Raw genomic sequence first — 24,815 nt, forward strand, 5'->3', positions numbered from 1 at the left:
CACAAAAGGGGTTTAAAAATGGACTACCATGTTTTCTTTGGTATGAAAATAACTTTTAATCAGCATCATGATAAGACATGTCGCCTCTGGTCCTCCTGGAGGTGAAGGCTGACCAGTTTCAGGTCAATAAATGTCTCTTAAAGACGTGACAGTAAGGGATCTGGAGAGTTCTGTGACGCTGGTGGGTCGCCAGGCGTCAAAAACGGCCGTCGTATTTCTGGAAACCATCAGGAAGCCGTTGGAGCTGAAGCGTCCGGGGACGTCTCCCACGTCTAGCCAGACAAAGGCAGCCACAGCGGCGGAGTGGAGGGTGATGGTGTATCCGGCCCCGTCCTCCTGCACCTTAGCCTGCAGAGAATATAAGCATTGAAAAACTGTTTCATCTCCGGATCTGTGAGTAAAAGAACAGCAAAAGCCGTTTAAGAAAGCGTCACACCATGATGTCGGGTCTCTGGAGCCCCTGAGCGTCTTTAGGTGAGGACAGGAAGTGATGGTTGGTGGGACCCCGCTGACCGCTCCCATCCTCCAGATGAAAGGTGAGCAGGCAGGTGAGACGGGTGCAGTGATCGCATCCTGCCAGCATGGCGCTGACAGACTGTTTAAAAATGGGTGTGGCGCTGCCTCTTGGGACCTGGAGCGGGTCTGACGTCAGTGTGCACGCCGGATCCAGATGAGCCCACGAGAACACGTTCACCTAATGAAAACAAGACGACGGTTAATTAGCCTGAAACGGTGAGGAGGTGTGGGAAATCATCCTGCCACCTACCACAGCCCTGAGCGTCAGGTCGTCACTCAGGTCTGAGATGGCGTAGATGAAAAAAGCGCCGTCGTCCTCAAACCCGACAGGCAGGACATCGGCAAAGAAGTTCTGTGCAAAATAGTGCAGCATTTTCCACTTCCCTCCAAACTCTGCACACACAGAAATGATAGCGGATCATTTCTCAACAATGACGTCCAAACCCAAGAAACCTCCTTACACGACAAAATAAATAAATTGCTACAAAGCCTCGAACTCACGAGGCCAAATTACAAGTAACGTCTTTTGTTGAGAGAGACTCACCGATCGATGACCAGGATGGCGCCTGCCAAATATCGTTGAGCTGCCAATAAAGAGCGCCCATGGTGTGACCTTTGCCCTCAACGATCTCGCTCCGACTTCGCCGATAGAACTCAGTCTGGCTCTTCACACACTGAGCCTGCATGACCTGGACATGAAAAGTGGTGGTTGTAAATTCCTAACACAAAATCTGTTGTTTTTTTTGTTCTTTTGGTCTTTCAGTTCTTGCTTTACTGATCTTTTCCGTCGTCTGGATCTCACTTTTAGTCACGTTTTTATCATCTTTGTGACGGCAGAGAAACGTCTGTGTCGGTATTTCAACATCACAAAAATACTGTGAGACCGTTTCACCTGAGTGATGTAGAGAGTGTCTGTGAACCTCTTCACGGGATTGGTGGAGTTTGGCAGGTCGAAGTGTAGAGCAGCCTGCAGTAACATCTGCTGGTTCCCGTTCTCGTGGTGTTGACGGTGGGAAGCGAACGAACTGTTGTAGCTCCAGTCTTCTGCTATAGAAACCTGAAACATCAAAAGATTTTCATTTTCGTTTTATTACCTTTTCATTGTTTAATCTCACCTAGTTTTATTTGATTGCTTCTCTTCCTGTCTTCACATTTCTTTGCTTTTCTGCTGTACGAGTTTGCGTGTTAGCTGCTGCATGTCAGTGCTGTGATCTGATCTGGTATCTGTAGCTTTTATCATCTCAAAGGAATCCAAAAGTCTCAAACTGTCTCTAGTGAACATTCTTGATGATAAATTTGTTCCTCTACTGGAATCATCAAGTCTAATCAGTCACCGGCTGCAGAGTGGAGAAGGAAGGCCAGGACTGGAAGCCATACTCGGATGCAAAGCGCGTCCGCGGGAATGTCCTCCAATCCCAGCAGTCCAGGATGTAGCTGTAGAAGTGTGTGTCCCCATAGAGTGGGTCGTAGGGATTCGCCGCCACCCATCCTTCCTGCTCTGACTCAGCCCCGTTAGTCGGACTGGAGACGAGGAACGGCCGACTCGGGTCCTCCTGGAGGAGACGTTCCACATTTTGACAGGCTTTTCCAACAACTCTTAAGAGGACGACTATGTTTCCGAAGCTGAGCTGAAAAAGCACGAGCCATGATTTGACTCTCACCTCTTGGACTATCGCTCTGATGTTGTTCACATAGAGTGTGACGTAGTCTTTCAGGTACACCGGCCTCTGGGAGGCTGGGATGTTGAACCAGTCTGTGGCCAGAGCGGCTTCATTTTCATTGTTCCCGCTCCAAAGGATGACGGAAGGATGAGACTTGAGGCGCTGAACCTGATGAATAAACACAAAACAGTTCACGTTTATACGACAAAACTTTTACAGGAACTTAGACCCACTTTATTTCTGTTTGTATGCTGACACTGAATATAATGTGAACCGGTTAAATAGAATTAAACTAGAAGACAGAAAAAGGCAGAACATTAGAGCAACCAGATCTGCGTTTTAATGATTATTTATTATCTCCTCACCTGTTGGATGACCTCCTCTCTGACTGTCTGGATGAAGTCTTCTTCGGTGGGATACATGGCACAAGCAAACATGAAGTCCTGCCAAACCTGAATACACACACACAAGTTTGAACATACATATCTCTCATGTAGTGATAACACAAACATATCATGCAGAGACACGTAGTCGTCATTACTCCCTGAACGGTCTCATTAGAGGTTCATGAAAAGGAAGCCTGGGGAAGAAATTTTAATATAACATGAGCAAAGACAGTAAAATTAGGACATCATAAACTTAACTGACTCTTAAGGTCATTATGATTTCTCTTTATGTCGATGATGGCCTTTTATTTTCTTGAGTCAAATAAATAAATGCAGTAAATGAGTGATTCAGGTGTTCCTTTAGTTCAAATGTGGCTGATAGTGCAAGGAAATACAAGAGCAAAGATCCAACGTTAGATTATATGTTTTTATTTGCGGTATTCATATTGCTACCGCTGGAGGCCAAAAGTGGTTACCATGATTCCCATCTCGTCACAGATGCTGTAGAATAGATCCTGTTCATACACGCCTCCTCCCCAGACCCTGAGGGCGTTCATGTTAGCATCCACAGCGGACTGCAACAAGTTCCTCAAGCTGCAGGACAAGCAGAGCGTAGGTAGCCTCTGTAATCATGAATTCACAACTACAAGAAAGTCTGGAATCCAGTGCTAACTCTGTGAATCCATGTAAGAGAAATACTACAATAACATTTAATACAGAAAGGAGAAAAAGAGTGGAAATAGATTTTTGTTAATTAGTGATCTGTATTCTCCTTATCAGGCAGCTCTGAAATGCACCACTTCATGATTCAGCCTTCCAAACTGAACTCACGCAGCGGGACTGACTCGGTCCTGGAAGGAGTGGGCTGGGATCCAGTTGGAACCTTTGAGAAAAATTGGTTTCCCATTGACGCGGAAATAAAAGCTCAATCCTGGTGATCCAACAATTGGCTCCTGGACAAGTTCTACTGTGCGAAAGGACAGCTGCAGGAGACATTAAAACAATAAAAAATGATTGAAAATACAACAATAACCTTGATAATCTCAGTTAAATCTCTATGTCACCCTGAGAATCTCAATGATGGTGATTAAATTCAATAAAAAGCAAGAAAATGCTATGTCTGAGGCCAGAGCGATAGTCACTACGCTGCACACTCCTAATTTATATTTTTGAATGCACAGTATTTAGTATCCATCCAGTATCTGACTTTAAGCTGATCCTATAAGAGGCAGAGACTGTCTGACCTTAGATTCTGCAGTCAGAATTAAAAGGTTGTCCTGAAACACACTGGCAGCGAGACGGTAAGACGGTCGGTCACCGTGTCCACTGGGCCACCACAGCTTCACATCGCGGCTCTGGAAGAAGGATAAGATCTTTAAACTCATACAATACGCCCTATTAACACTGGTGAAAAGTCCACTTTCATTCCCCCAGGCAGTCACGGTACCGTGTTGATGTGTAACGTGAAGCTGTTTTTGTTCTGTCCCGGAAGAAACTGAGTCTGGAAGGTCTGCTCCGAGTCCAGGTCAGGTACCGAGAGCGTGAGTTGACCTTTAGTTTCCCGAACTGCATCGACAAGAAGCTCCACCTGGACTCTCCACTGAGAGACGCTGGAATCTAAAAACACAGGTTTTCAAAAAAAGCAGGAACAAATAAATGCAATAAAAAATAAATCTATACACAGGTTTACTTTAGTGCCATTTTATAAGGTGCACCTATCTGAAGCTAATGCAGCCCAATAAATAGATCCGCCATTAATCCTACTTTAATGAGAGCAATAACTTTCAGTTTTGGTTTCATCGCAGGTGCTCACTTGATCTAAGTGATTCTGTGGTGCCATTCTGCACGGTAATATCCCATTAAAACAAAGAGGGCAGGTTAAATAACAAACATCTCAATAAAAATGAAATAAAAATTTGCAGCCGTTTAACTACATTCTTTATTTTCTGCAGTCACAGCCAACAAAAGGAAGGAGATGAAGATTGGATTGGGACGTACTGTATAGAGGAACAGATGAAACGTGGATGAGCCGCAGGACGTCAAACGCCTCCAGCCGAGCCGTCTTCCACAGACCCATCGTGGGGAACGCTGGACCCCAATCCCAACTGAAAGAACTTTGTTCCTTCATCAAAACAGAACAAATGGATTTTAGTGGTATGTCGATGATACATTCTGTTATAAAAATATATTGATTAGCATCAGCTCTGATGACAAGCCAAGAAAAGTAATATTCTGGAGTTGCTTTAGTGAATAAAAAGCTGCAGCAACAAATCCTGGGCCTTTCTCTTTATCTGCTTTATCATATTTTTAAATACAAGGAATAAAAATATTCCTGTTTTGACTGATGTTGTTCTAGTTTCAGTTTTCAAGGGGAGAGGTGGGTGGACACGCTTACTTTTCTGATGAAATTGACGTGACATTCTCCCTTCTGGACATCTGGAGGACATTCAGGAGGAACTCTGTAGGCTGAATGAGCTTCCCTCCGCTCAGACGCATAAAGAACTGGAGACAACAGGCTAACGTTCAGAAAGTTTTCCCCGTCTCTCAGCAGATCTCTGACTGGGAAGTCCTGGGGAAACAACCAAACAAACCCAGATAACATTTCAAACACAGCTAATCAATAACGTGCTGATGTAGAAGCAAATGTGTAGTGAACTCTTGTTATCCATGGAACATACATATCTGCGGAACATGTTGTCCGTTTTCCCGACAATGATTCCATTAAGGTGAATTGATGCTACAGTGTCAACACCATCAAAGATGAGAAGCACCTTCTGTTTGGACCTTTAATGCAGAAAAACCCACATCTGAGTCAGGAAAAAGATACCAAAGACGTTGATTCCAAAATAAACAGACCATAAATGTTAGGACACTGACATCAGCTGTGTAGACACAGTAAATGTGGTTGTGTACATCCAGTTGTCAAAGGCAATCCACCGATAAGACAAGTCATTGAACCTGTAATAAGGGTCCTGAAACAGAAACAAATATTTAGCTGACAGTTTAGTTAATCAAAACAGTCCTTGTGGAAGAGATGAGAACATACAGCTTCCTCTAAAATAAAATAATAAGAAAATAACTGAAAGAAACGTGCATTTGAAGAACCTGTGCATGTGTATGTAATGTACTGTGTATGTATGTGTACATATGTAATAAGCACTTTTGGTCATGGGTGTTTTGTTTGTTTTTAATTCACATGATCTGTTTTTGCCTTTCTTATTTTTTAGTTGTAGAAAACTATTTAATTAAATACATATTACATTTAAATGCAAGTAGTCCATCACCACCCACTACCAAAAAATAAAAAGCTTCAAAGTGTACAAATTCAGTACCCCCTTAAAAAGAACATTCTTCAAAAATTGAAAATTTGCAATGACTCAAATTCTTCACCATATAGGTACATGGTGAGCAGTATCATTCCCTATTTTGTCACAAAAACCTCTTGACGGATTCAAGATTCAAGCAATGACATGACTTTTCTCTATAATTCTTATCTACTTATACCACCTTATTTAACAGAGGAAAAAGACAGGAGGAAGAAAACCTTATTAGATAATCAAAAGAATTTCGTCCTAGGAAAGTGAACAAATAATAGAATTTTACACCTAATATGTAATACTACTTTAACACCAACACGTGAAACTTGGTATGTTCATAATTTCAATTGCAGAAGACATAAAGAGCAACATGTCCTTGAACGCATCACAGCCTATACTGTAGTAAATATTCGTCAGATGTCAGAATGGTTTATGTGGGGTTAGACCCGTCCCCGAGGGCCCACCAAATTAAAGACTGTACATGCATGTGCATGCACACACGTGTGTTATCCTCCCGTGACGTCATTGACGTACATACCTGGATGTGTCCCTGCCGCTGCAGAGCTGAATGAACACACCCCGGAACCTCTGCCGGCAGTGAGAGCGATCCGTTGGCGTTAGACAGAGTCCATTTACCGCTCAGTGTCTGAGATTGTTGTTGTTTTAGTGAAAAAAACTCGCATAAAACTGCGGTAAACAAACACAAAGGAACACAAATAATACAAACACTTCTACCTGGAGTCATAGTTTTTGACTCGCTGTAGGCATTGTAAATAGACGGAATGTTCCTCGATGGTGATGCGCTTTATAACAATGTTTCCTTGTTTGTCACGTGACGCTCACGCGGCGGTCAGCTGACGGGAAGCGTCAGGTTTACCGGAAGTTTCGCCCCTTTTCTTTTTCACCTAGAGGTGTAAAATATATCTTTTTTAAAATCCAGCAGCCAGTTGTTGTTTTTTTGGAATCTCAACTGATTTAAAATTTGAAGTTGATTTATCTTATTGAGATTATGTAGTTTCACCCTATTAAAAAGTAAAGAATACTCCTACTTCAGCAGTATTTCTTTACTTAGTAAAATAGTGTATTTTTATCACCTCTGATTTTACTTTTTTTTTTTTTTTAAACATAAAATTAACATCAAATAACAGGTTAGACATGTTTGACAGGAACCTGACTCAAACTGTTCAGAAAAAACACAGCTTTTTTTTTTAGGACCATCTCCCTTTATGTCACCGTTCTGATGTTATAATGAAACACCTCCATCCATCATGGTTTGATTGAAGGTAAGACAGTTTAACTTTCAACTCACCTACAGTACATTCAGTCATCAAAGCATCTTTTGGCAAAATTTGGAGGAGCTTGTATATTTGAGGCACTGGGTTTTGTCCCTTCAGAATGTTGAAGCCAAGAATTTTTATTTATTTTGTTTTAATTTCCCTGAATGCTGTCTTTTGATATTTTATTTCCTCCTGTTCACTGTTCATTTGTGGAATTTTAGAAGGTTGGCCACAACTTGTAAGTTTCACTATTACTGAGATGGTAAATAATGGATTATGGACCTGTGGCATCCCAAAGCTTTATAATCATTATCAAATGTCATCCAATGTTCATTATTAACGGTTTTTATCTATAAATTACTCATGGTAAATAAAAAAATAGATTTTCTACAAGTTTAAATAATGTCCTGATAAGATTCACCTAAATAAACATGAGATAATAAACTTTTACAGTCAATAATTCACATACCAACTTAATTCAGAGGAAAAAAAAGAAGCAAAATTATGGTTTAAGTGACTTTATTGAGGGGAAAAGTAAAAACAGAGCCACAAGTTGATTATCAACCATTAGCTTTGCATCATTATTTTGGGGCTACAAGAAGACAGTGTTCAAGTGGGCATAAAACTAACAGCTCAACTACTGGCTTCTAAATAACAAAAAGAAAATAGAAAGCCTCTGAGGGGGAATTAAATTTTGTGTTCCAACTTCCAACCTTACAAACCACTTGATTTGCAGAAACATCAGATATAATATCCTAACTTTATTGACATGCATAAAATACAACACTGAAGTTCTTATATTTTGCTTCCTTAACATTGATATATAATGCTGTGCCTCTCTGTACACAGATAGTGGAATAAGATACACTTCTTTCCTCAGGTAATAGATTTCTATACTAAAGATCAGAAGAATATACCAACATCGCACCGGTCCACAAGGTCGGACGCAGGAGCAACAAAACCAGTTTCCAAATCTTGTGAGAAAGTTCAAATAAGATGCAGCGGAATTTTGCCAGTTTGGAAACTTTTAGAATCAGAAACGTGTGACCAAAGACACGCTTCACTACAAGTGCTCTGAAATCCAGCAGTACAGTAAAAATCAACCACAAAGGACCCAACCAACTGGGTCGTCTCGTGGGTTGATGTCATGTTCAGGGGTCAGGGGAACAGTCGCATCAGATTCTACTAAGTGTGTGCAGGTGAAATGACTAACCAGCAGCTGTGGGTTGAGAAGAACTTACTGGTGCATGCTCGAATTCAGTGTTCAGAACCATTTTGACTCTTTCTTACTAAACGGGTGCAGAAACTTCAGAAACTGGCCTATAGCGGAAACACTATCTTCTTATGAGCACACAGGTGGAAAAAAAGGGAGGGGGGGGGGGTGTAAAACGCTCTAGCGGAAAAGGAAAAAAAAGAAAAGAAAAAAAAAAAAAAGGTCTGTGGTGATGAAAATAATGAAAGAACCAAAATTCTGGATTTTTTTTTTCAGAACCAGCAATTATGTTTTCTTCCAGCTTTCCAGACTATCCCCTCACATTGCGTATTTTGATGTCCATTCTTTTGCTGTTTTGTTGTATCTGCAAAAGAGGAAAAATTCAGTAATTCTGAAGAAAACAAATTACAAACTCAAACAAACTTAAGAACATGCACCTTCATTTTATAATGGAAGACCCATGAAACCCGTCAGTGGATGCATAACGGACGAAATTCTTCACACGAACCCAGTCCGGAACCTCATTGTCACCCAAAAACGCAACGAACACGACTGCGTTTTCTTTTAATAAGATCAAAACTTGCCATGCTAGAGTTAGCGGCTTTGTTGATACTAAAACAGCGCTGCCCTGAGCCGTAGATTATAGTCACCAAACAAAGCCGTACAACCGCAGCACAACGGACCAAGACGCTCTGGACGCATTGTCAGGGCATCGCAGATTAAAATGTTAATTACTGCTTTCCCCCCCCAAACAGTGCCTGTCACACGGCGGTAAAACAACGCTGCATCCCCAACGTGTCGCCATCAATTTACTGATGCCAAGCTTATGTTCAGCAGCTCTATTCCTACTTTACAAGCTAGATCGATTGGCTTTGACTTAAAAAGCTGCATCATATGGTATTCTTTGCGTTTTCCACCATAAGGGGTGTGCGTGGCGTGTATGATGTTTGTTTAAAAGACAATCAAAGGTAGCATCTTCCTTTGTGCATTCTCTCTTCCACCTGTCCAAATTTGCGATATTTTACCCAAAGGTAATTCCATTAGCATTTTACTCCTGTGTTTGTGAAGGTTAACTTTATTTTTCGGGCGACAGAAACAACAGCAGTTGACTTGTGATTACTACTAATACGACTTCACTTAAACCACAGCTGGAAATGCGTCGCTGAGCAAAGCAGAAACGTCTACAAGCTATCAAGGTGCAAACAGCCAACAGATTAGTATAACCACAGTCAAACTTGGTAACAGAAATCCACGCTGCTAGTCAACCAATCATACAGCACAAGTCAAGATGCAGCGTGGCCTCCTGGCCTTACCCTAAAGCATGGCATACTTCGTAGTCCACTCCTGAGCTAGCTTATTGTACCTAAGAGAGTTATGTTACATACTAGAATCAGTAAATTTCTTCTTGTGAAGTGATTTCATTTTTCATCGCTGCTTCTTGGAGGAATTGCCAGCTCTGACTTGGACACATGTCTTAACGTTAGAATGTGAGACAGGAAAAGCCATTTAAAAAAAAAAAATCAACATGATTGCTAATGGGAAGGAGCTGATTTTTTAAAAAGGCACCCGAGCTATAGAGAGTTTACTCAGGCAAAAATCACTACCAAACAAACAGAAGGCAGTGTAGAGAGCATAGATGTTAACAAAAGGTCCAATTGTGGTGATTTCCACAAAGCGTGTTACCAATGACATCACTAAAAAAGCACCCTTGTACACAGAAATAAAAAAATCTCTGGGAAGTCTCTGTCCTGTGCCAAAAATAAATGTACACGTTCCTTCATATTTTGTCACCCAAAGCACTATATATTGCACACATGATTCCACACTTACTTTTCATGATCTGTTTTATACATTCTTGCGATCTCTGGCACAAGTGGGTCGTCTGGGTTGGGGTCACATAAGAGTGAGCAAATGGAAAGAAGTACTGCAAGAAACAAGAATTTTAAAATAAGAAAATGGTTTTCATATCATAATCTCCATAAGTTAATTTTAAAACAGTTCTTGTAACAGATTAATGCTTGACTTGGAGAGATAAAGTTCTTTTCAAAAAGAAAGAAAATAATGTACCTGCAAAACCATTACACAAAGTAAACGCTACCTCTGTGCTCAGGTTGAAATATTGTTATAGGTGTGGAATCAGGATCAATTTTAACTGAACTAATAAAACCAAGTTGGGAATCTGGGTTTCGCTCCACCCCTGGAGGTAGAAACAAAAGCCAAATTGCACATGTGTAAACGTGCGATGTAAAAGCCAGGCCTGTAGCCCAACCCGGAAGACGGCAGCAGCTCCCCAGAAGGAAATTAACCTTCATCAACTGGAGAGATTTGAGAACTCCTCCTCGTTCATTTAATAGTTTTGTTTCCATTTTACCCCCCCTCCCCCCTTTTTTTCTTCTCGTGTTAAACGTCATACTCTTTGGTTGGGGGACTTTGTTCCGGCGCTGTTGCACAATCGGAGAGAAAAGGGCTTTTGACTTGAAGAACTGGCTTTCGATCTGTATTCTTTGTGCCATGTCACCTTTTGTGAACCGTAACATAACTGCCAATTCCACACAAGTGAAAATCTACGTGGCAATGAACCTGGATTCAGGTGATTATCCATACCTTTAGAAATAGTAAGTGCTGGAGACCACTGTGATCTGAGAATATCCAGACAGATACTGCCGTTACTGTTTATATTGGGGTGGTAAATTCTTGTTGTGAATGCAACCTAGAGAAGAGAAGGGGGGGGGGGAGACACATCAGAAAATAAGATTGTGGAACATAGGGCGATGTTATGCAATTTAAACTACTTGGCCTGTGATCACACACACATAATGTCTAACACTCATGACAGTCGGCCACTGGAATGACTGGTATTACTTCATGCGGGCCGTCAAACAATCAAGCATGCTCACGATGCCCAACTGCTAGACTCGTTTACAAGAAACGTTGCTTCCTCCACTGTGCATTCTTTAACGTTAAGAGTCTAAAAATATTTCCAAGACACCACGTCTGATCCCAGTTTCTGAATACAACGGCATGCATGTAACATTACAAAAAGAGTCTTATTTTGCAAATATTAAATTACATGAGTAATCCTGCCAGTGGAATGTCCAAATGATGATTAAAGTGTGTTTTATGATCATCAGTGAAAGCAACAAAAAGGGAACAGTTAATTTCGGGAGTAATTAAGCATACCTTGGGTGGTTTGAAGGGATAGTCTGTAGGAAAATGAATATTCAAGAAGAAAACTCCTCCCTGATATGGACTGTCAACCTGAAAAAATGGTGGAATTTTCATATTTCAGCAAGGAATGGGAGAAATCTACAAAAAACAGCTTGATGTAGAAGTTTAATCTTTAAATAAATGATAAAAACTAAATTTCAAAACCAGAAAGGGATGACAAATTCTAGTATTATTCAGTAGACTTAAAGACACATCACAAATATCTACTTACAGGGCCCATGATTGTTGCTTGCCAGTGAAACACTGTAACAGAAAACGTGAATTAAAAAGTGACGCAAGGTAACAGATATGACCCTTGCTTAAATAATATGCTCCTGTGCCATTTCTGCTACTTCCAGGAAACATTTCCTTTATGTGTAATCTCCCAAAAGCATCTGCTAATGTCACTCTCCACTCATTTACTCCATTTTAGGATGTAAGCTTCATAACTCGCAAAACCAGTTCCCAGCAGTAGACAAATTAAAAGCACCTATGAGTGATTATAGCTTCCCAGGAATCATTGAGTTACATTTTACCGATGAGGCAGCCCACCCCCAAATAATCAATAGGGTCAGTGCGTAATGAGGTATTCTGTTTTAATATTTTTAAAGCAAAACATAAATTGAGGTTTTATGTTCATTACATAAAACATACTTGGAGAGTTTCAATTTGAAGATGTCATCTTGGTTTGAGAGAATTTACAACTGGTGTTTTTTTTCCCATTGTTGTTCTCGAAGTAGTAGATAAAACAAATGCAAATTAACGGATAAGAAGCATAATAGCCAGCTCGGGACACTTACGGTCATCACCCACGGGTCCGGCTGAGCACTGCGCTGGAGGGTCACGAGACAGGTCTTGGAGCTCCTGTAACAACACCAAGTTTACAACAACAACCAACTGGACCAAGCTGATCATCACAGACAGAACTATGGGGGGGAATATCAAAATATTATCCCGGGTAAATGGATGTTTTTCCTTTGTGCTTGACATAAGTTCCGTCTTCATTTGAGCCCAATGCACACAGCGCCACTAGAATGATTTGAAACACGGTATTACACATCCAGGGCAGTAGTTGGCGATGTAAGTTTTCTAAAGCGACCCTTACAAATCAACACACTTGTACAAAAATTATTTCTGCCACTGGACCGGTGAAAGGAAGCTCCACGTTTATTTGCATGTTTTCCACGACTATCATTGATACAGTTGGACTAATCCATTCTGAATCTTCCCTCCGCACTATAAACAACAAAGTGAATGATGCCTTCTCCTCCCAGGAGTTCTCGAACACCGTTTCCAGACCCCAAAAGCCACTGCTGTCAAGTGAATGAATAAAAACACACGTGACTGTCCCCTGAGTGTTACTTTACATCTCAAGTTTAAATGTCAACATGGAGACTGGGGGAGAGGGGGATTCTCCACCAGAGGTTGCATCCCTTATTTATTTCACAACACACAAGCAGGTGCTGTCATCTCCTGACACTCTCCCAAGTCCGTGAACGCAGCAGCTTGCAGGCAAGGGGCCGCACATTTAACCGCAAGATGAGCCTGAAGTATATATACTACTGCCTCTCCTGTTATTTATAGGTGCTACTTCGGGGTGAAGCGGAAGCCAAGGCCCCACCCCGACCAACAGAGACAAACCATGTCACAATAAAGTTAATAGATTTTCTAGGAAGAAGATTTCAGTTAACAGCAGAGTGGAGAAATGAGGATACGACGTGAACCTTTCATTAGACGTCACAATTCTGCTGCCAACTTCCTCCATTTAAGCACCAGAACACACCCTGTGATGTGCGCAGGCACAGAACAAATACTTTCACATACCAAGGAAGTGTATCATAAACACGTATGTTACGGCGAACACTGAATCAGTGATCGATGTGAGTCACGAATTACCGTAACTTGGTTTATCTGATATTATAAGACGTTCAAATAAAGAGTGGAACAGTCAGCAGTGAAGCCAGACGCCGTTATTACATATGCGCGCCTGTATACATGTGTGAGGTGCTGGGGCCTCGTTTTGTCGTCAATCCACTCCGACAAACGGCACCGAATCCACAACAGAAACCAGTATTAGCTAGCCAGCTAGCCACCTAGCTGGTCTCGGTCCGTTCAACAATATCGAACCGGACAGGAATAATTAATGATAAGTTCTTTTAGTAACCCACGGCGTGATTATACGTCAAAAGAACAAATTTAACACGTCCCGAAACGTGTTCATCCGCCATGTTTCACAGGTTAAACCGTATCAAAGAGCAGCGCTACCCTTTACATTGTGGGAGGCTAGTGCGGCGAACCAGTACTAGATGCTAATGCTAATTGAGTATCTTACCTTGTTGATCCGTTTCAGAGCCATCCTCTCTCGACTTTTTTCTCCTTAATTTCAAATGGATCCGATCCGAGCAGTGAGGGGCAACCGTGATGTTCCAGGATGATTTGCTCTACGTCAAATTCCAGACGGACGCCGGTTTCAACTCGACGGCTTTTCCTCCAGCTAGCGGAATTAGCTGACTAGCGAGATCAAACTACGTATGCGCGGAGTTGGTAACAAAGCTAGCTAGCGATCTTATCCAGCTTATTTTCACCGAACGACAAACGCTACGCTTTTCCCCCCTTTGACTACCCGCGTTTTCCTTATACTTAAAAAAAAAAAACTTGAATTGAAATAATCGTGTCCTAAATCGAGACCAGGTCGAGTGCGTGTTCCGAGTGAGATAACCCGGACGGTGGGGCTCGTCTTCTTTTGGTTTGTGTCGACACCGTTAGCCACCTACATGCTGCCCGCTGTATTTGAAGCTATATGGAGAAGGCGGTCCGGTTAGCTGCTGAGTGACGGCGCGGATGTGGTGGGAGATTGGCTTACAAGCCTGCTAAAAAAAAAAAAAAGTAAAAATAAAAAATAAAAAAAAAACATGTCGGTCGAGTCATTAAAGGAGTTAAACTGAAGCAATATGCCCTTTTGATTATGGATCAATCAGAACATATTCTCCGATTGAAAATGAAAAATATGTTCCACTATGTGACCTTTTATTTTTGTAATTTCAATTTAGTTTCTAGAATGATTTTTTTTTCCATCTACAAAGTTATATCTAGCAGTTCAGAATTTTTTTTTATTTTTTTTTTCAAACTCAATCTTCATTCTCTAAAATTTAATGGAACCTTTCATAGAAATGAGTTTCATAGAAATGTGTTTAGTAGTTGTTGCATAACCCGTCCTGACAATCAGAGAGACACTCCCTTTAAATTTCAGTCAATTTTATCCAAAATCTGGCTCAAAGGTTGCCAAGCATTATTTAAAAGGCAAACTAACCCCTGTCACAGTCTGGTGGATTCACAGAAATAATAATAAAAAACAAACAAAAATTTGAAAACGCAAAATTTGCCATTAAAAAAAAAAATCAGGATTCAAGTATAGTATTATTCCCTGAGGTATGCCCGAGTTCAATTTGAATAAAGAATCTTGGATCCCATCATCAGGATTATTACAATTAAAAAAAAACAAAACAGAAGGTTTGCCCTTTTCCATCAGGTATTCTTTGAGTAGAAGCGACAGGTAAACCAGTAGATCAGTTTAGGCGACAACATAACCTCCTTGGCCACAGTATGAATTGTGACATTGATGGATCAGAGGCTAGTAAACACACTCTGTCTCCAGGACCCTGGTTGACCACAGGGTTTCATAGCTGGGACACACCCGAGATTGAGAAAGACACCACCGACTGTTTTGGTTCAATACAAAAAACAAAATTCTCAATTTCAAACCTGATCCTTATGGAATTTTAAAAAAGATAATAATTGCATAGTACAGCTTTGGAATATCATTTTGATTTCTAGTTGTTAGAATTCTGTCACTCATTTAACAATAAAGGATCTGAAATAAAACTGGACTCAATAATGACTTTATTCATTTGGTTGCATGTTCAAATGAAAATTGCTCAAGACACCAGGTTTCCTCCGCTTGTCAAATAATACAAGTTCCTGCATTTGTTCCTTTTGTGCTGTTGCAGGTTGAACATCTTTAACTACCGGTATGGGAAACAAATCTGAATTTGTGACTCCAGCAGTTGTGAACAATAAATTATGAAAAATAAGTATTAGCTGCAGCCCTGGTCCAAGTGCTGAAAGCATTGATGCATTTTACTGAAGCCAAATATCAGCTGGCATGAAAAGAGCCATCACACTGGCTGGGGCCTTTCTATTTTTTTTCTTGCCTTTTACTGAGATTGCCCTCCTGAATCAATTTAATTACAAACCCACAAAGAAAACCTTCAACCCTGTTAGATCCCAAACCAATCCTGCTAAAAAAAAACCCACTGTGACTCTGGGGATAAATCATCATTTACCTGATTTGAGGCATTTTAACATGTTTCCAAGGTATGACTTAACAAAAATTAACATCAGGAAAATATTGAAAAGAAAATCCCTGTTACTGGGGGTGTTGTTAGATTTTAACAAGTACACAGCTCTACATTGCACGTCAGTAGCTGAGTGTCAGGAAGGACATTGCCAAAAACATTGGTCTTCTGGGCTTCTTATATCCTTTTATATTTTAGTGCTGACGAGTGTGAAATCAAACAGCAACACAGACGTCTAGATGACATTTATCTCGTCTCTTAGGATGAGATCACACAACTCATGTTAGACACACACACGTTGCCAGATCTCACCGTCCATCACGATGGTTTATTCATTAGTATAGAAATGACAGTTTAAAAAAAAAAAAGTACATGGTGCATGTTCACAGCAGTATTTTAATACTGGAGACACAATGTTTGCAGTACAAAAAGCTGATTCCTCATGAATGAAAAGACCACTTTTTAAGCTTTTTCTTTTTTGTCACATTGCCATCACAAAATTACTTTTAAAAAAAAAGCACGGAGGGGGGAAATTAAATATTATTTTGTTCTACAAGTAAACATCTTTACTTGTAACCTGATAGAACATTTCCACACTAACTCTTTAGTTGTAACACATGAGTTATAAGAATTACATCTATTTTTATCGATGCTTTTTGTCCGTACAGGAAGTGTCCTTTTACCCCGGAAAAGTTTGGGGTCTATATTCAATCCAGATGCATCTTATTTTGCTGAACTGAAGCACATTTATGAAGCAATCTGTTCTCAAAGAGAAGGGAAATACACTTAATTTCCCAGTATGGAGGTTCACCCGTTCACACCCCTTCAAGGCACTGATGCAGGCCGACGCTCACTCTATGTGCAAGAGAAGGAGGCATCTGAGGCGGACGGCCGGGGGATCTGTGGGACAGTTTCACCTTCATGGAGCCCATCTGAGTCTAATAATGTTCCGTTATCATTCTGAGTCTGTGGCTCATCAAAGCAGTCTGACAGTTCTGAGTTTTCGCTGCATGATTTGACTGACATTTGGCCGTTGGTGCGTGTTAAATCACACAATTCAAGAGTTTTATTAGTAATGTTTGTACGAAGGCCGTTACTTGGTTTAGGTGTCCCGTCATAATGGTCCTGTTCATCGTGACTATTTTGCGGCACCTTAGGAAAGACGGAAAGTTCAACTTTGGCTCCGTTAGCATCATGCTGGCCATCAATCGTGTTCTCGATCACAGCATAAGATGTTGATGACAGCAGTGAGTCCTTGTCACTCTTGTCATCTAGTATCTCAGAAGATGTTTGACCAGACGGTGACTGGGAACCAGAAATGCACCCTGAAGAAAAGGTCGACCCTGGACAGGCAAATCCAACAAAATCTCCACTAGAACTGAAAAGAAGACCTTCGACTTCCTTGTGAGGTTCGCCCAGTTGATTTTTATCTTCTGTCTCGCAGTCTTCACCTCCTGATTCCTCCTCCTGCTGCTGTTCAGAGGGATCAGGAGCTTCCTGCTCCGATGAAGCGGCATTGGCCGGATTCTGATCTTCTTGAACAGGCGGGTCTGAACCCCCATCCGCCTGATTTGGAGTCGCCGGAGTATCGCCTGAAGCCTGGCTCTGACCTGACGGTATGGGTCGGACTGTTTGGTGACACATAGGGCAGGTCTCCTGTACATACAACCACTTGCGGAGGCAGTTGCCATGGAAAAAATGTCCGCAGTATGTGATCACAGCAGAGCTCATTTCCTGTGAGAAAAAAAACACACACTGTGAGCTAGTCTAAAAAAAACACATTTCGTACCAACTTAAAGAATTGCTGAGGGCATCTTATTGAGAGAAACTTGTGATCTCTGTCTATTTTTAAAAAAAAATCTAATTTCTCACATTTACATTTTGAAATAAGTCCCCATCCTCTTCTGCTTCCGCATTAGTATCGGAGTAGTAAAAGAAATGAAGTTACAATCCGAATGACATGCAAACAGTTTGACATGTGGTAAATAAATACATTTTAACGACTACATTGATGTTTACAACTTCAAACACTAAAGAACAAGGAAATGACAGAGCTAACATTGCACATCACGTTGGCAGCTACTTCCTCGATAACAACCTCGTGATGAAAGGAGGATGGGCCAAAAGACTGGAAATACAGGCCCGACATGTTCTATCAATCTAAAGTATTCCATTGACGTGCTCGCCACACAGAGACTCACCTGGAAGCAGATGGCGCAGACGTCGTTGTGCTGCTGCAGCTGTTGAGCCGTGGCTCTGGGGAGGGAGTTGATCTTCTTCGCTGCCTCCTGTCTGAGCAGGAAGCTCCTCCAGCCGGACTGAGCTCGCAGCCAAACGTTAAAGTACGAGTGGATGATGATGACGGAGGCGCCCATCCAGCTCCACTCCCCAAACAGCGACTCCCAGGTGCCGTACGCCACCACGCAGAGAGCCACCAGAAACTCCAGGACCCTGCTGACTGCGTTCACCCAGTAGATCACTTCATCCAGGCTCTCGATTGGGTCGCTGCGAAATAGCTCCACCATGAAGAGCGAGTAGATCAGTAGAGTGCCTGTAACCTGAGCAGATGAATGTTTTATTCCAGTTGCACAACAATCTGGAACAAAGAGTGACCCAGCTTCTTTCAACACTTCCCAAGAAGGACATAAATATATATTACTACCTGCAGGGACGTCAGCATGCAGCTCGACACCAGAATAAGCAGCCAGAAGTCCATGTGGAAGAATTGGGAAATTTTATAAGCCATAAAAATTGGGAAAACCAACAGCAGCAGACACATGCTGAGGCCGCGAAAGTGTTTCCACACACTCCTAGAAGACAGAAAGGAAACCGAAGTAAAAGGAACAATTAGAATATTTGGAAGTTCTTAAAAATACATAGTTTATGTCTCACCAATAGAAATAAAATTCACACTTCTTGTCGTTACCTGTTGCGGGACGCACCGAGGGCCAGAATAATGGGATCTGTTATTTCAATCATTGATTGCAGGGTTGAGGTCACCACGATGAAGAGGATGATGCTGAGGAGGAAGGTGCGTTGCAGTGCCTGCATGTCCAACAGGCCCGTTTGAAGAGCAAGCAGAAGCAGTGTGACGCCTTCGGTTACGCCTCTGAGGACAACGACAAGGTGAAGAATCATGGATTTTCATACATTTGTTAGCTTCAGAGTGAATCCACATGGTATCTTTTTTTTTTTCTTTAGAATTCATTTGATTTGATTTGGATTTTACTCAATTAAAAGGGAAAGTTAGGATTTGATGGAGGTAAGCGCTCAACCGTGTGTCTTGAATCACGTAATGCACGCTTGAATCCCTCAAACAAACATCAAGCAATGATCTGGATAGAAAGAAATTATCACTCAATAAATTAACAGTTAAATCATTATTCAGCAACTGTCTTTGAGATCAATTCATTATTTCAGTAATTGTTAAGCATAGTTATCTTACATATTAAGCGCAAATGAATGATTTCTAGCTTCTGAAAATTTAAATTCACCTCTATTTTATCTTAGGACTTCAGAAGTTGAGAATTTTCAGATTTTCTTAATAATTCAAAAATGTATGAATAATAAATCAATCAATGAAGTATTATGTGGTACTACAAATAATGTCGGCTGTCAAAATGATTGTATTGACAGTAACTCTGCCAACAGAAGGACAGAAGGAGTGAATAAACAAACAAAGGGATGGAATTTTACAGCTAACCTTTTACTGAGGATGTTCATTCTAGATTCATAGTATGTACTTTGTTCTTGGATATCATCTGCAATGTTTGCTGACTCTATAGGACTTGGGTAAACCGAGAAAGGTGATATGCTTCCAAATGTTATACAAACTCAATAAAATAAATGTTTAATAGCTGTAAATATACTTAAAACAATTAGAGCCAAATGAACAGGGTCCCCTGAACTGGCAAATTGGATCATAGCCATCATTAGCTGTCGGTCCCTTGCAAATTTGTCATCAATAAGGATATTCTGATTCCCTATTGTGAACCGTTTCGATCATGAAAACTGGAGATATTTTTTTTTAAAGTGGAGCCAATAGGGTGAAAACCAGTGCAAAGGCTCACCTGTGCATGACGTTTTCATTCTGAACGGCTGCATATCCTCCCAGGTAGAACTTGCATAGGTTGAGTAATCCAAGAGCGAGATAGGACACCACAAAGGTCAGACCCAGCAGAGAGTACGGTGTGGCACAACATTCAGAGACACTGTTCAATGAATTACCACAAGTACAGCATTAGACACAGGCACACACAAAGGTATCAGGTTTATAACCTACATAATGTCATCGCACCTAGTGAGAAGGAAGAATATGATTCCCTGATGGCCTGCTGAGGCGTTGCCAGACACAGTGTCAGAATACAGCTGGACAACAAACAGAACAAACCAGAAGACAGTGAAGAGCACTGGGACAGCAAACTGGTTCCAGAGAGAGATTCCCACAGCCAGCAGTCTGTAGAGCTCAATCACCTAAAGGACGAGATGACAGAGACAGGATGAAAAGTGTAAAAACATGAGGCAGTAAATAAAAACCTTCACAGATAATAAAAAGTAGACAAATGTGAGAAGAGCAGATATCATATTTTTATCATGTGCGACACAGAAATAATTAAATTCATGTATGAACAGAGAAAACATATATGAAAACAAACTACAACTCTGGCTTTAAATGCAATTTTGATTAATTTTCATAAAGCTCATTTAAAAACAAGCCAAATTCCCACCGAGAATATATTACCTCCTGCTGCAGCAGCTCTGAATAACAAGCCCTTGCAAGGCGATATGGCACGAAGAGGTGTGAGAGCAGGAACATGGCGATTCCTGCTCCCGTCAGCCCCATGGAGAAAGTGTTGACAGTCAACAGGGTGGAATGAGAAGCAGCGCAGAGTCTGGCCAGCAGGGGGAGCATGTGAGCGGAGAACAACCACACCTTCCGCGTCTTCATCAGAAAGGCGCACAGCGTGCTGAGAATAATCTGACCTGCACAGAAAATAAGAAATTAAAAAACTTATAATGAATACAGATGTACAGCTTTAGATGTTCAGTTAACAGAATGATGACTGTATTTATGAAACCCGGTGATTTAAAATGTAATCTTACACAATCACAAATATACTGAAGAAGTCAAGTCTTACCTGACAGTCATTTCAAAATTCTTGAGACAACAAAGTTTCCAAAAGTACAAAAATGTTATACCCCAAAACGTAAAATTTTGGGGTATAAGTTTTATATAAGATGTCAGTGATGAGAATTTTCCTAGCCTAACAGGAGAACTTTTGGAAACAAAGACAGTTTATATTTGACTGACTCACTCGTCATCGCAGAGACAAATCTATTGAAGGCCAAAAAATCAAGGTACACTGCTCCGCTGTAGCCATACTGCAGCTCCTCCCGAACATAGTCCCTGCAAAATGAAAAGAAAAACACATTTAGAATTTTATGTACGCATTATTTAAAAAACTAGCACATACATGACGTTGAGCAAACACCTCAAATCAACACAAACTCTCGTGTTGCATTTTTGTAAAGGTTTGATTGGCTGTGTTGGTTCCAATTTATCCAGGACATGGTTATCCAAAGTTGTTTAATCAATTCTCTGGACTTTTAAGAAAGTTCCTTGAAGAATAAAGGTTTGATTGTTTTTTTATCTGGCATTCATTGAATTTATAGGATTATCTATGAACTTCATAAATAGAAGACAATTAAATGAACAAATTAATTCAAAATAAAATAAATACGCTCTGTGAAATGGAATTAAAAAAATAAATGAAATGCTGAAATACCCCCCCCTCCCTTTTTTTTTTTTTTTTAGAAAAAATGACGTTAAAGAGCCAAGCATGAATTTTATCCTACTAAATTAAAATAATAATTCAAGTCACAGGTCAGTCACATTTGTGTGACTAGACTTTAGCTAAACTTTGAAATGTTTGTTCTTTGCATTTGAAACAAAAAAGGCATTCACTAAAAGAACTGAAAATACTGCAGTGCACACACCCGGCCGGTAGAGGACAGTGTAACATCAAACCCAACATCACACAAATGACACCGCTTGTTCTGTCATTAGTGACCATGAGGTTGGAAACAAAGCAGCCATGTGTGAAGTGCAGACGTGTCATCACAGCAATCACCAGAATTACATTCTGCCATATAAACCATGATCATTTAAATGATTTTATGAAAACAACACTTCATACATGCCTGTTTACTTCTTAGTTTTATCAGTTTATTTCCATCTAAATAATTATTTTAAAAGTAATAGGGCTTTAAGCAAAACCACGGTCTCGATTTTACCAGCAAGTGAGCAGCAAACAACCGTGACATCAACACACAAAAATACGAGGATGGAGGGTTGTCTGATACACAAAAGACGGGCTCTCGTTGCATGCAAGCTTTGTCAGAGGGAAAACAGATCTGGTACGGGAGAGGAGTAAAAGGATTAGAAATCAGAGTGCTCCTCACTTGGATATCTGATGTCCCATGTATACCAGAAGTGCTGCGAGGATATGGAGGTAAAGCGTCACGATGTGCCTCAGTGGCAAAACCAGCACCACCACATTGACCAGATGTCCTAGAAGGCAAAGGGGAGAGCTTATTGTATTTGACGAAAACTCATGAAAACTCATTGGGAATAAAAGATGCTAGAAAAGGCACACAAAATGGACACACATGCAAACCACACCTCTAAATCTGCAGTATGCTGCAGCTGTGAATGATTGATGATGTTGAAAAACTTCTTAAGTGACAAAAATCTACTTTGTTCCAATGATTTAAGCAAATGGAAAAGTTTACTGCATATTCACTGTTCATTCTAAAGACCACAAATGCAACTAAAACCTGTCTGATATTATAGATGCTATATTAAATTGTGTTTGAACGATTTGAGAGACAGATTTGACAAAGTAATGACTGGATGCATTAATCACAAACTGCATATGATCTGAACATTGTAACACTAAAACCTGTCATACAAACAATCAGGAAACAATTGACTTTGTTCCAAATAAGTCTGTGGCTCTGTAATGCTCTCCAGATAGATCTGGAGACTGTTACCTACAAGCAGCAAAATGTAAAATTTGGCTGTATGTAGTGTTGTGTTGTTGTAGCAACAGACCATGGTGATATTTTGGTGTTAACTTTCTCAGCGGGGTTGGGTGGGATGCATCTACTCCCAAACCAGGTCATGGTATCGTTTCATACCATGACCTGGTTTTATTAGAGAAATTTTTAACTATAAGTTTTAAGTGGTAACTTACTTTAAGGTTAATCATAGATGATAAAATGGGACTTTTTTTCCAAAGGGGATTTTTTTTTTAAATCTATTTTTTAAAACTTTTTTACTTATTTGTTCCAGAAATTTAGACCCACTTCAGCTCACCTGGATGATGTTAATGAGGAGTAATAATAATAAAACCAGAAGAAACAGCTGAAGCCTGATGAAAGACTACATAACAAAATAATGACATAGATACTTACCAAGATAGTACATATTCCAGATCACATATTTGTATTTGAAGAGCATGTCTTCATTTTTGGCCTTCAGGTGATCCGTTAATCCTTCAATGTCACATTTATACAGCAGGTCCAGCACCAGTATGCTGGGAACCCTAAGTGCAACGTTGGCCAACTCTTCCAGACGAGGCATCTTTGAAACCTTTTTTGGTGAGCAGAGGTTTTGCGGGTCACATTCTGTTGGCTAAATATTTCTTTGTTTTACTCGTCTTCTTGTCATCTGAGCAAAAACAAACAGAAAAGTCAAGTTAGGCTCCTCAAACGGATTCGAAACGCAACTAGGCCCTTGGTTAGCTTTGAATTCCTGCTTTGACATCACATTTTATGCATTAATTGGCGCTTGAGAAGGACATAAGTTATATTATTATTACAAATATGAGAACAACAACTATTTTTAATCCTCCAGCGTGTTTAAAGTGATAATGGTTCACCTACTTTGCACAGCGACAGACGTGAGAGCCGAACAGCGACTTGCTAGCTAGTTGGTGCTGCTTGTTAGCTTTCCTGGCGACCAGCAACATGTTTTCATCACACGTCACGCCAAAGAATTCAGTTTCCTAGTAAAAATCCGCTCGTTAGGGATAGTTAGAAATAGCGTCAGTGAAAAGTGGATCCGAAAGGCTCCAAATACACCGACTGGAATGAATAATAGGACTTATCATGCAATGTTATGATTCTGCTCGCTTGCGTGGCCATTTCCTATTTGACGTCATTCCCAAAATGCACCAATCAAAATCGAGTGTTCTTGATTTCAAAATAAAAGTGATGACTTTTACTTTTTACCACTGTACAAGTACTACTACTGCTACTACTACTACTACTGCCACTACTACTACTACTACTACTACTACTACAACTGCTACTGCTACTACTACTACTGCCACTACTACTACTACTACTACTACTAATGCTACTACTGCTACTACTACTACTATTACTGCTACTACTAGTATACTACTACAACTACTACTACAACTACTACTACTACTACTACTACTAATAATAATAATAATAACAATAATAATACCTTAATTATTATTATTATTATTATTATTATTATTATTATTATTATTATTATTATTAATATTATGAAAATAATTTGTATGAAAATAATAGCCTGTCGTTTGATATTAATTAAATTTTAAAGGTGGTCTGAATTTAACCAGTAAACAAAAATAAAGAGGAACATAAGGGGCCCGTTTCACAAAGCAATTTTAGTGGAAACCCTGGGTATGTCAACCCTGAAATGAGGGAAAACCAGGGTTTCCATTCACATCATGAATATGCATGTACATGTAGATTAACTACAGTTTCAACATGTTAAAGACTACATCACAGATAAACTGACATCAGTCCAGATCACATGTGATG

General features: G+C 40.3%; 3 protein-coding genes across 6 annotated transcripts; all 3 read right to left on the reverse strand.

The window, feature by feature from the left end:
* Positions 1 to 37: 37 nt before the first annotated feature.
* On the reverse strand, positions 38 to 6,729 carry manba (mannosidase, beta A, lysosomal). 2 transcript variants are annotated; one of them, XM_068339644.1, is made up of 17 exons: positions 6,419 to 6,729; positions 5,441 to 5,535; positions 5,242 to 5,347; positions 4,959 to 5,132; positions 4,562 to 4,685; positions 4,011 to 4,180; positions 3,808 to 3,918; positions 3,395 to 3,546; positions 3,040 to 3,157; positions 2,543 to 2,629; positions 2,178 to 2,345; positions 1,851 to 2,069; positions 1,409 to 1,573; positions 1,061 to 1,205; positions 767 to 909; positions 437 to 694; positions 38 to 348 (listed from the first exon to the last, which is right to left on the reverse strand). In XM_068339644.1, the coding sequence occupies exons 1-17, from the start codon at positions 6,623 to 6,625 to the stop codon at positions 124 to 126; spliced, it is 2,667 nt and encodes an 888-aa protein (XP_068195745.1). In that variant the 5' UTR covers positions 6,626 to 6,729; the 3' UTR covers positions 38 to 123. The 2 variants fall into 2 exon arrangements, with proteins under 2 accessions (XP_068195745.1, XP_068195746.1); XM_068339645.1 differs by lacking the exon at positions 1,851 to 2,069.
* Positions 6,730 to 7,659: 930 nt separating this feature from the next.
* LOC137611441 (ubiquitin-conjugating enzyme E2-17 kDa-like) lies at positions 7,660 to 14,477 on the reverse strand. 3 transcript variants are annotated; one of them, XM_068339649.1, is made up of 8 exons: positions 13,910 to 14,477; positions 12,378 to 12,441; positions 11,810 to 11,841; positions 11,551 to 11,628; positions 10,975 to 11,080; positions 10,201 to 10,294; positions 9,684 to 9,733; positions 7,660 to 8,734 (listed from the first exon to the last, which is right to left on the reverse strand). In XM_068339649.1, exons 1-7 carry the CDS (start codon positions 13,931 to 13,933, stop codon positions 9,685 to 9,687), a joined length of 447 nt encoding a protein of 148 aa, XP_068195750.1. In that variant the 5' UTR covers positions 13,934 to 14,477; the 3' UTR covers positions 7,660 to 8,734; position 9,684. The 3 variants fall into 3 exon arrangements, with proteins under 3 accessions (XP_068195750.1, XP_068195751.1, XP_068195749.1); XM_068339650.1 differs by lacking the exon at positions 9,684 to 9,733 and having other exon boundaries at positions 13,910 to 14,473; XM_068339648.1 differs by lacking the exon at positions 13,910 to 14,477 and having other exon boundaries at positions 12,378 to 13,858.
* A 993-nt stretch (positions 14,478 to 15,470) lies between these two features.
* On the reverse strand, positions 15,471 to 24,137 carry zmp:0000000662 (RING finger protein 145). Its single transcript, XM_068339647.1, has 11 exons — positions 23,880 to 24,137; positions 23,409 to 23,664; positions 22,395 to 22,503; positions 21,248 to 21,339; positions 20,674 to 20,915; positions 20,230 to 20,405; positions 20,003 to 20,143; positions 18,859 to 19,041; positions 18,595 to 18,742; positions 18,134 to 18,490; positions 15,471 to 17,666 (listed from the first exon to the last, which is right to left on the reverse strand). Exons 2-11 carry the CDS (start codon positions 23,575 to 23,577, stop codon positions 16,788 to 16,790), a joined length of 2,496 nt encoding a protein of 831 aa, XP_068195748.1. The 5' UTR covers positions 23,578 to 23,664; positions 23,880 to 24,137; the 3' UTR covers positions 15,471 to 16,787.
* Positions 24,138 to 24,815: the final 678 nt, after the last annotated feature.

The sequence above is a fragment of the Antennarius striatus genome, chromosome 17, assembly GCF_040054535.1.
Source record: "Antennarius striatus isolate MH-2024 chromosome 17, ASM4005453v1, whole genome shotgun sequence".
Taxonomy (NCBI): domain Eukaryota; kingdom Metazoa; phylum Chordata; class Actinopteri; order Lophiiformes; family Antennariidae; genus Antennarius; species Antennarius striatus.

Coding starts and splice junctions, on each gene's coding strand:
- LOC137611441 (XM_068339648.1), bottom strand. CDS start 12,582: ATGAAGACGGAACTTATGTCAAGCACAAAGGAAAAACATCCATTTACC. Junction 11,629..11,809: donor AAGCAACAATCATGGGCCCT/GTAAGTAGATAT, acceptor CCATTTTTTCAG/GTTGACAGTCCATATCAGGG. Junction 11,081..11,550: donor ATCCCTTCAAACCACCCAAG/GTATGCTTAATT, acceptor TCTCTTCTCTAG/GTTGCATTCACAACAAGAAT.
- manba (XM_068339644.1), bottom strand. CDS start 6,625: ATGACTCCAGGTAGAAGTGTTTGTATTATTTGTGTTCCTTTGTGTTTG. Junction 4,686..4,958: donor ACGTCAATTTCATCAGAAAA/GTAAGCGTGTCC, acceptor GTTTTGATGAAG/GAACAAAGTTCTTTCAGTTG. Junction 4,181..4,561: donor TTCATCTGTTCCTCTATACA/GTACGTCCCAAT, acceptor CTGTGTTTTTAG/ATTCCAGCGTCTCTCAGTGG.
- zmp:0000000662 (XM_068339647.1), bottom strand. CDS start 23,577: ATGCCTCGTCTGGAAGAGTTGGCCAACGTTGCACTTAGGGTTCCCAGC. Junction 22,504..23,408: donor CTGGAATATGTACTATCTTG/GTAAGTATCTAT, acceptor TTTGCCTTCTAG/GACATCTGGTCAATGTGGTG. Junction 20,406..20,673: donor CAGAGCTGCTGCAGCAGGAG/GTAATATATTCT, acceptor CTCGTCCTTTAG/GTGATTGAGCTCTACAGACT.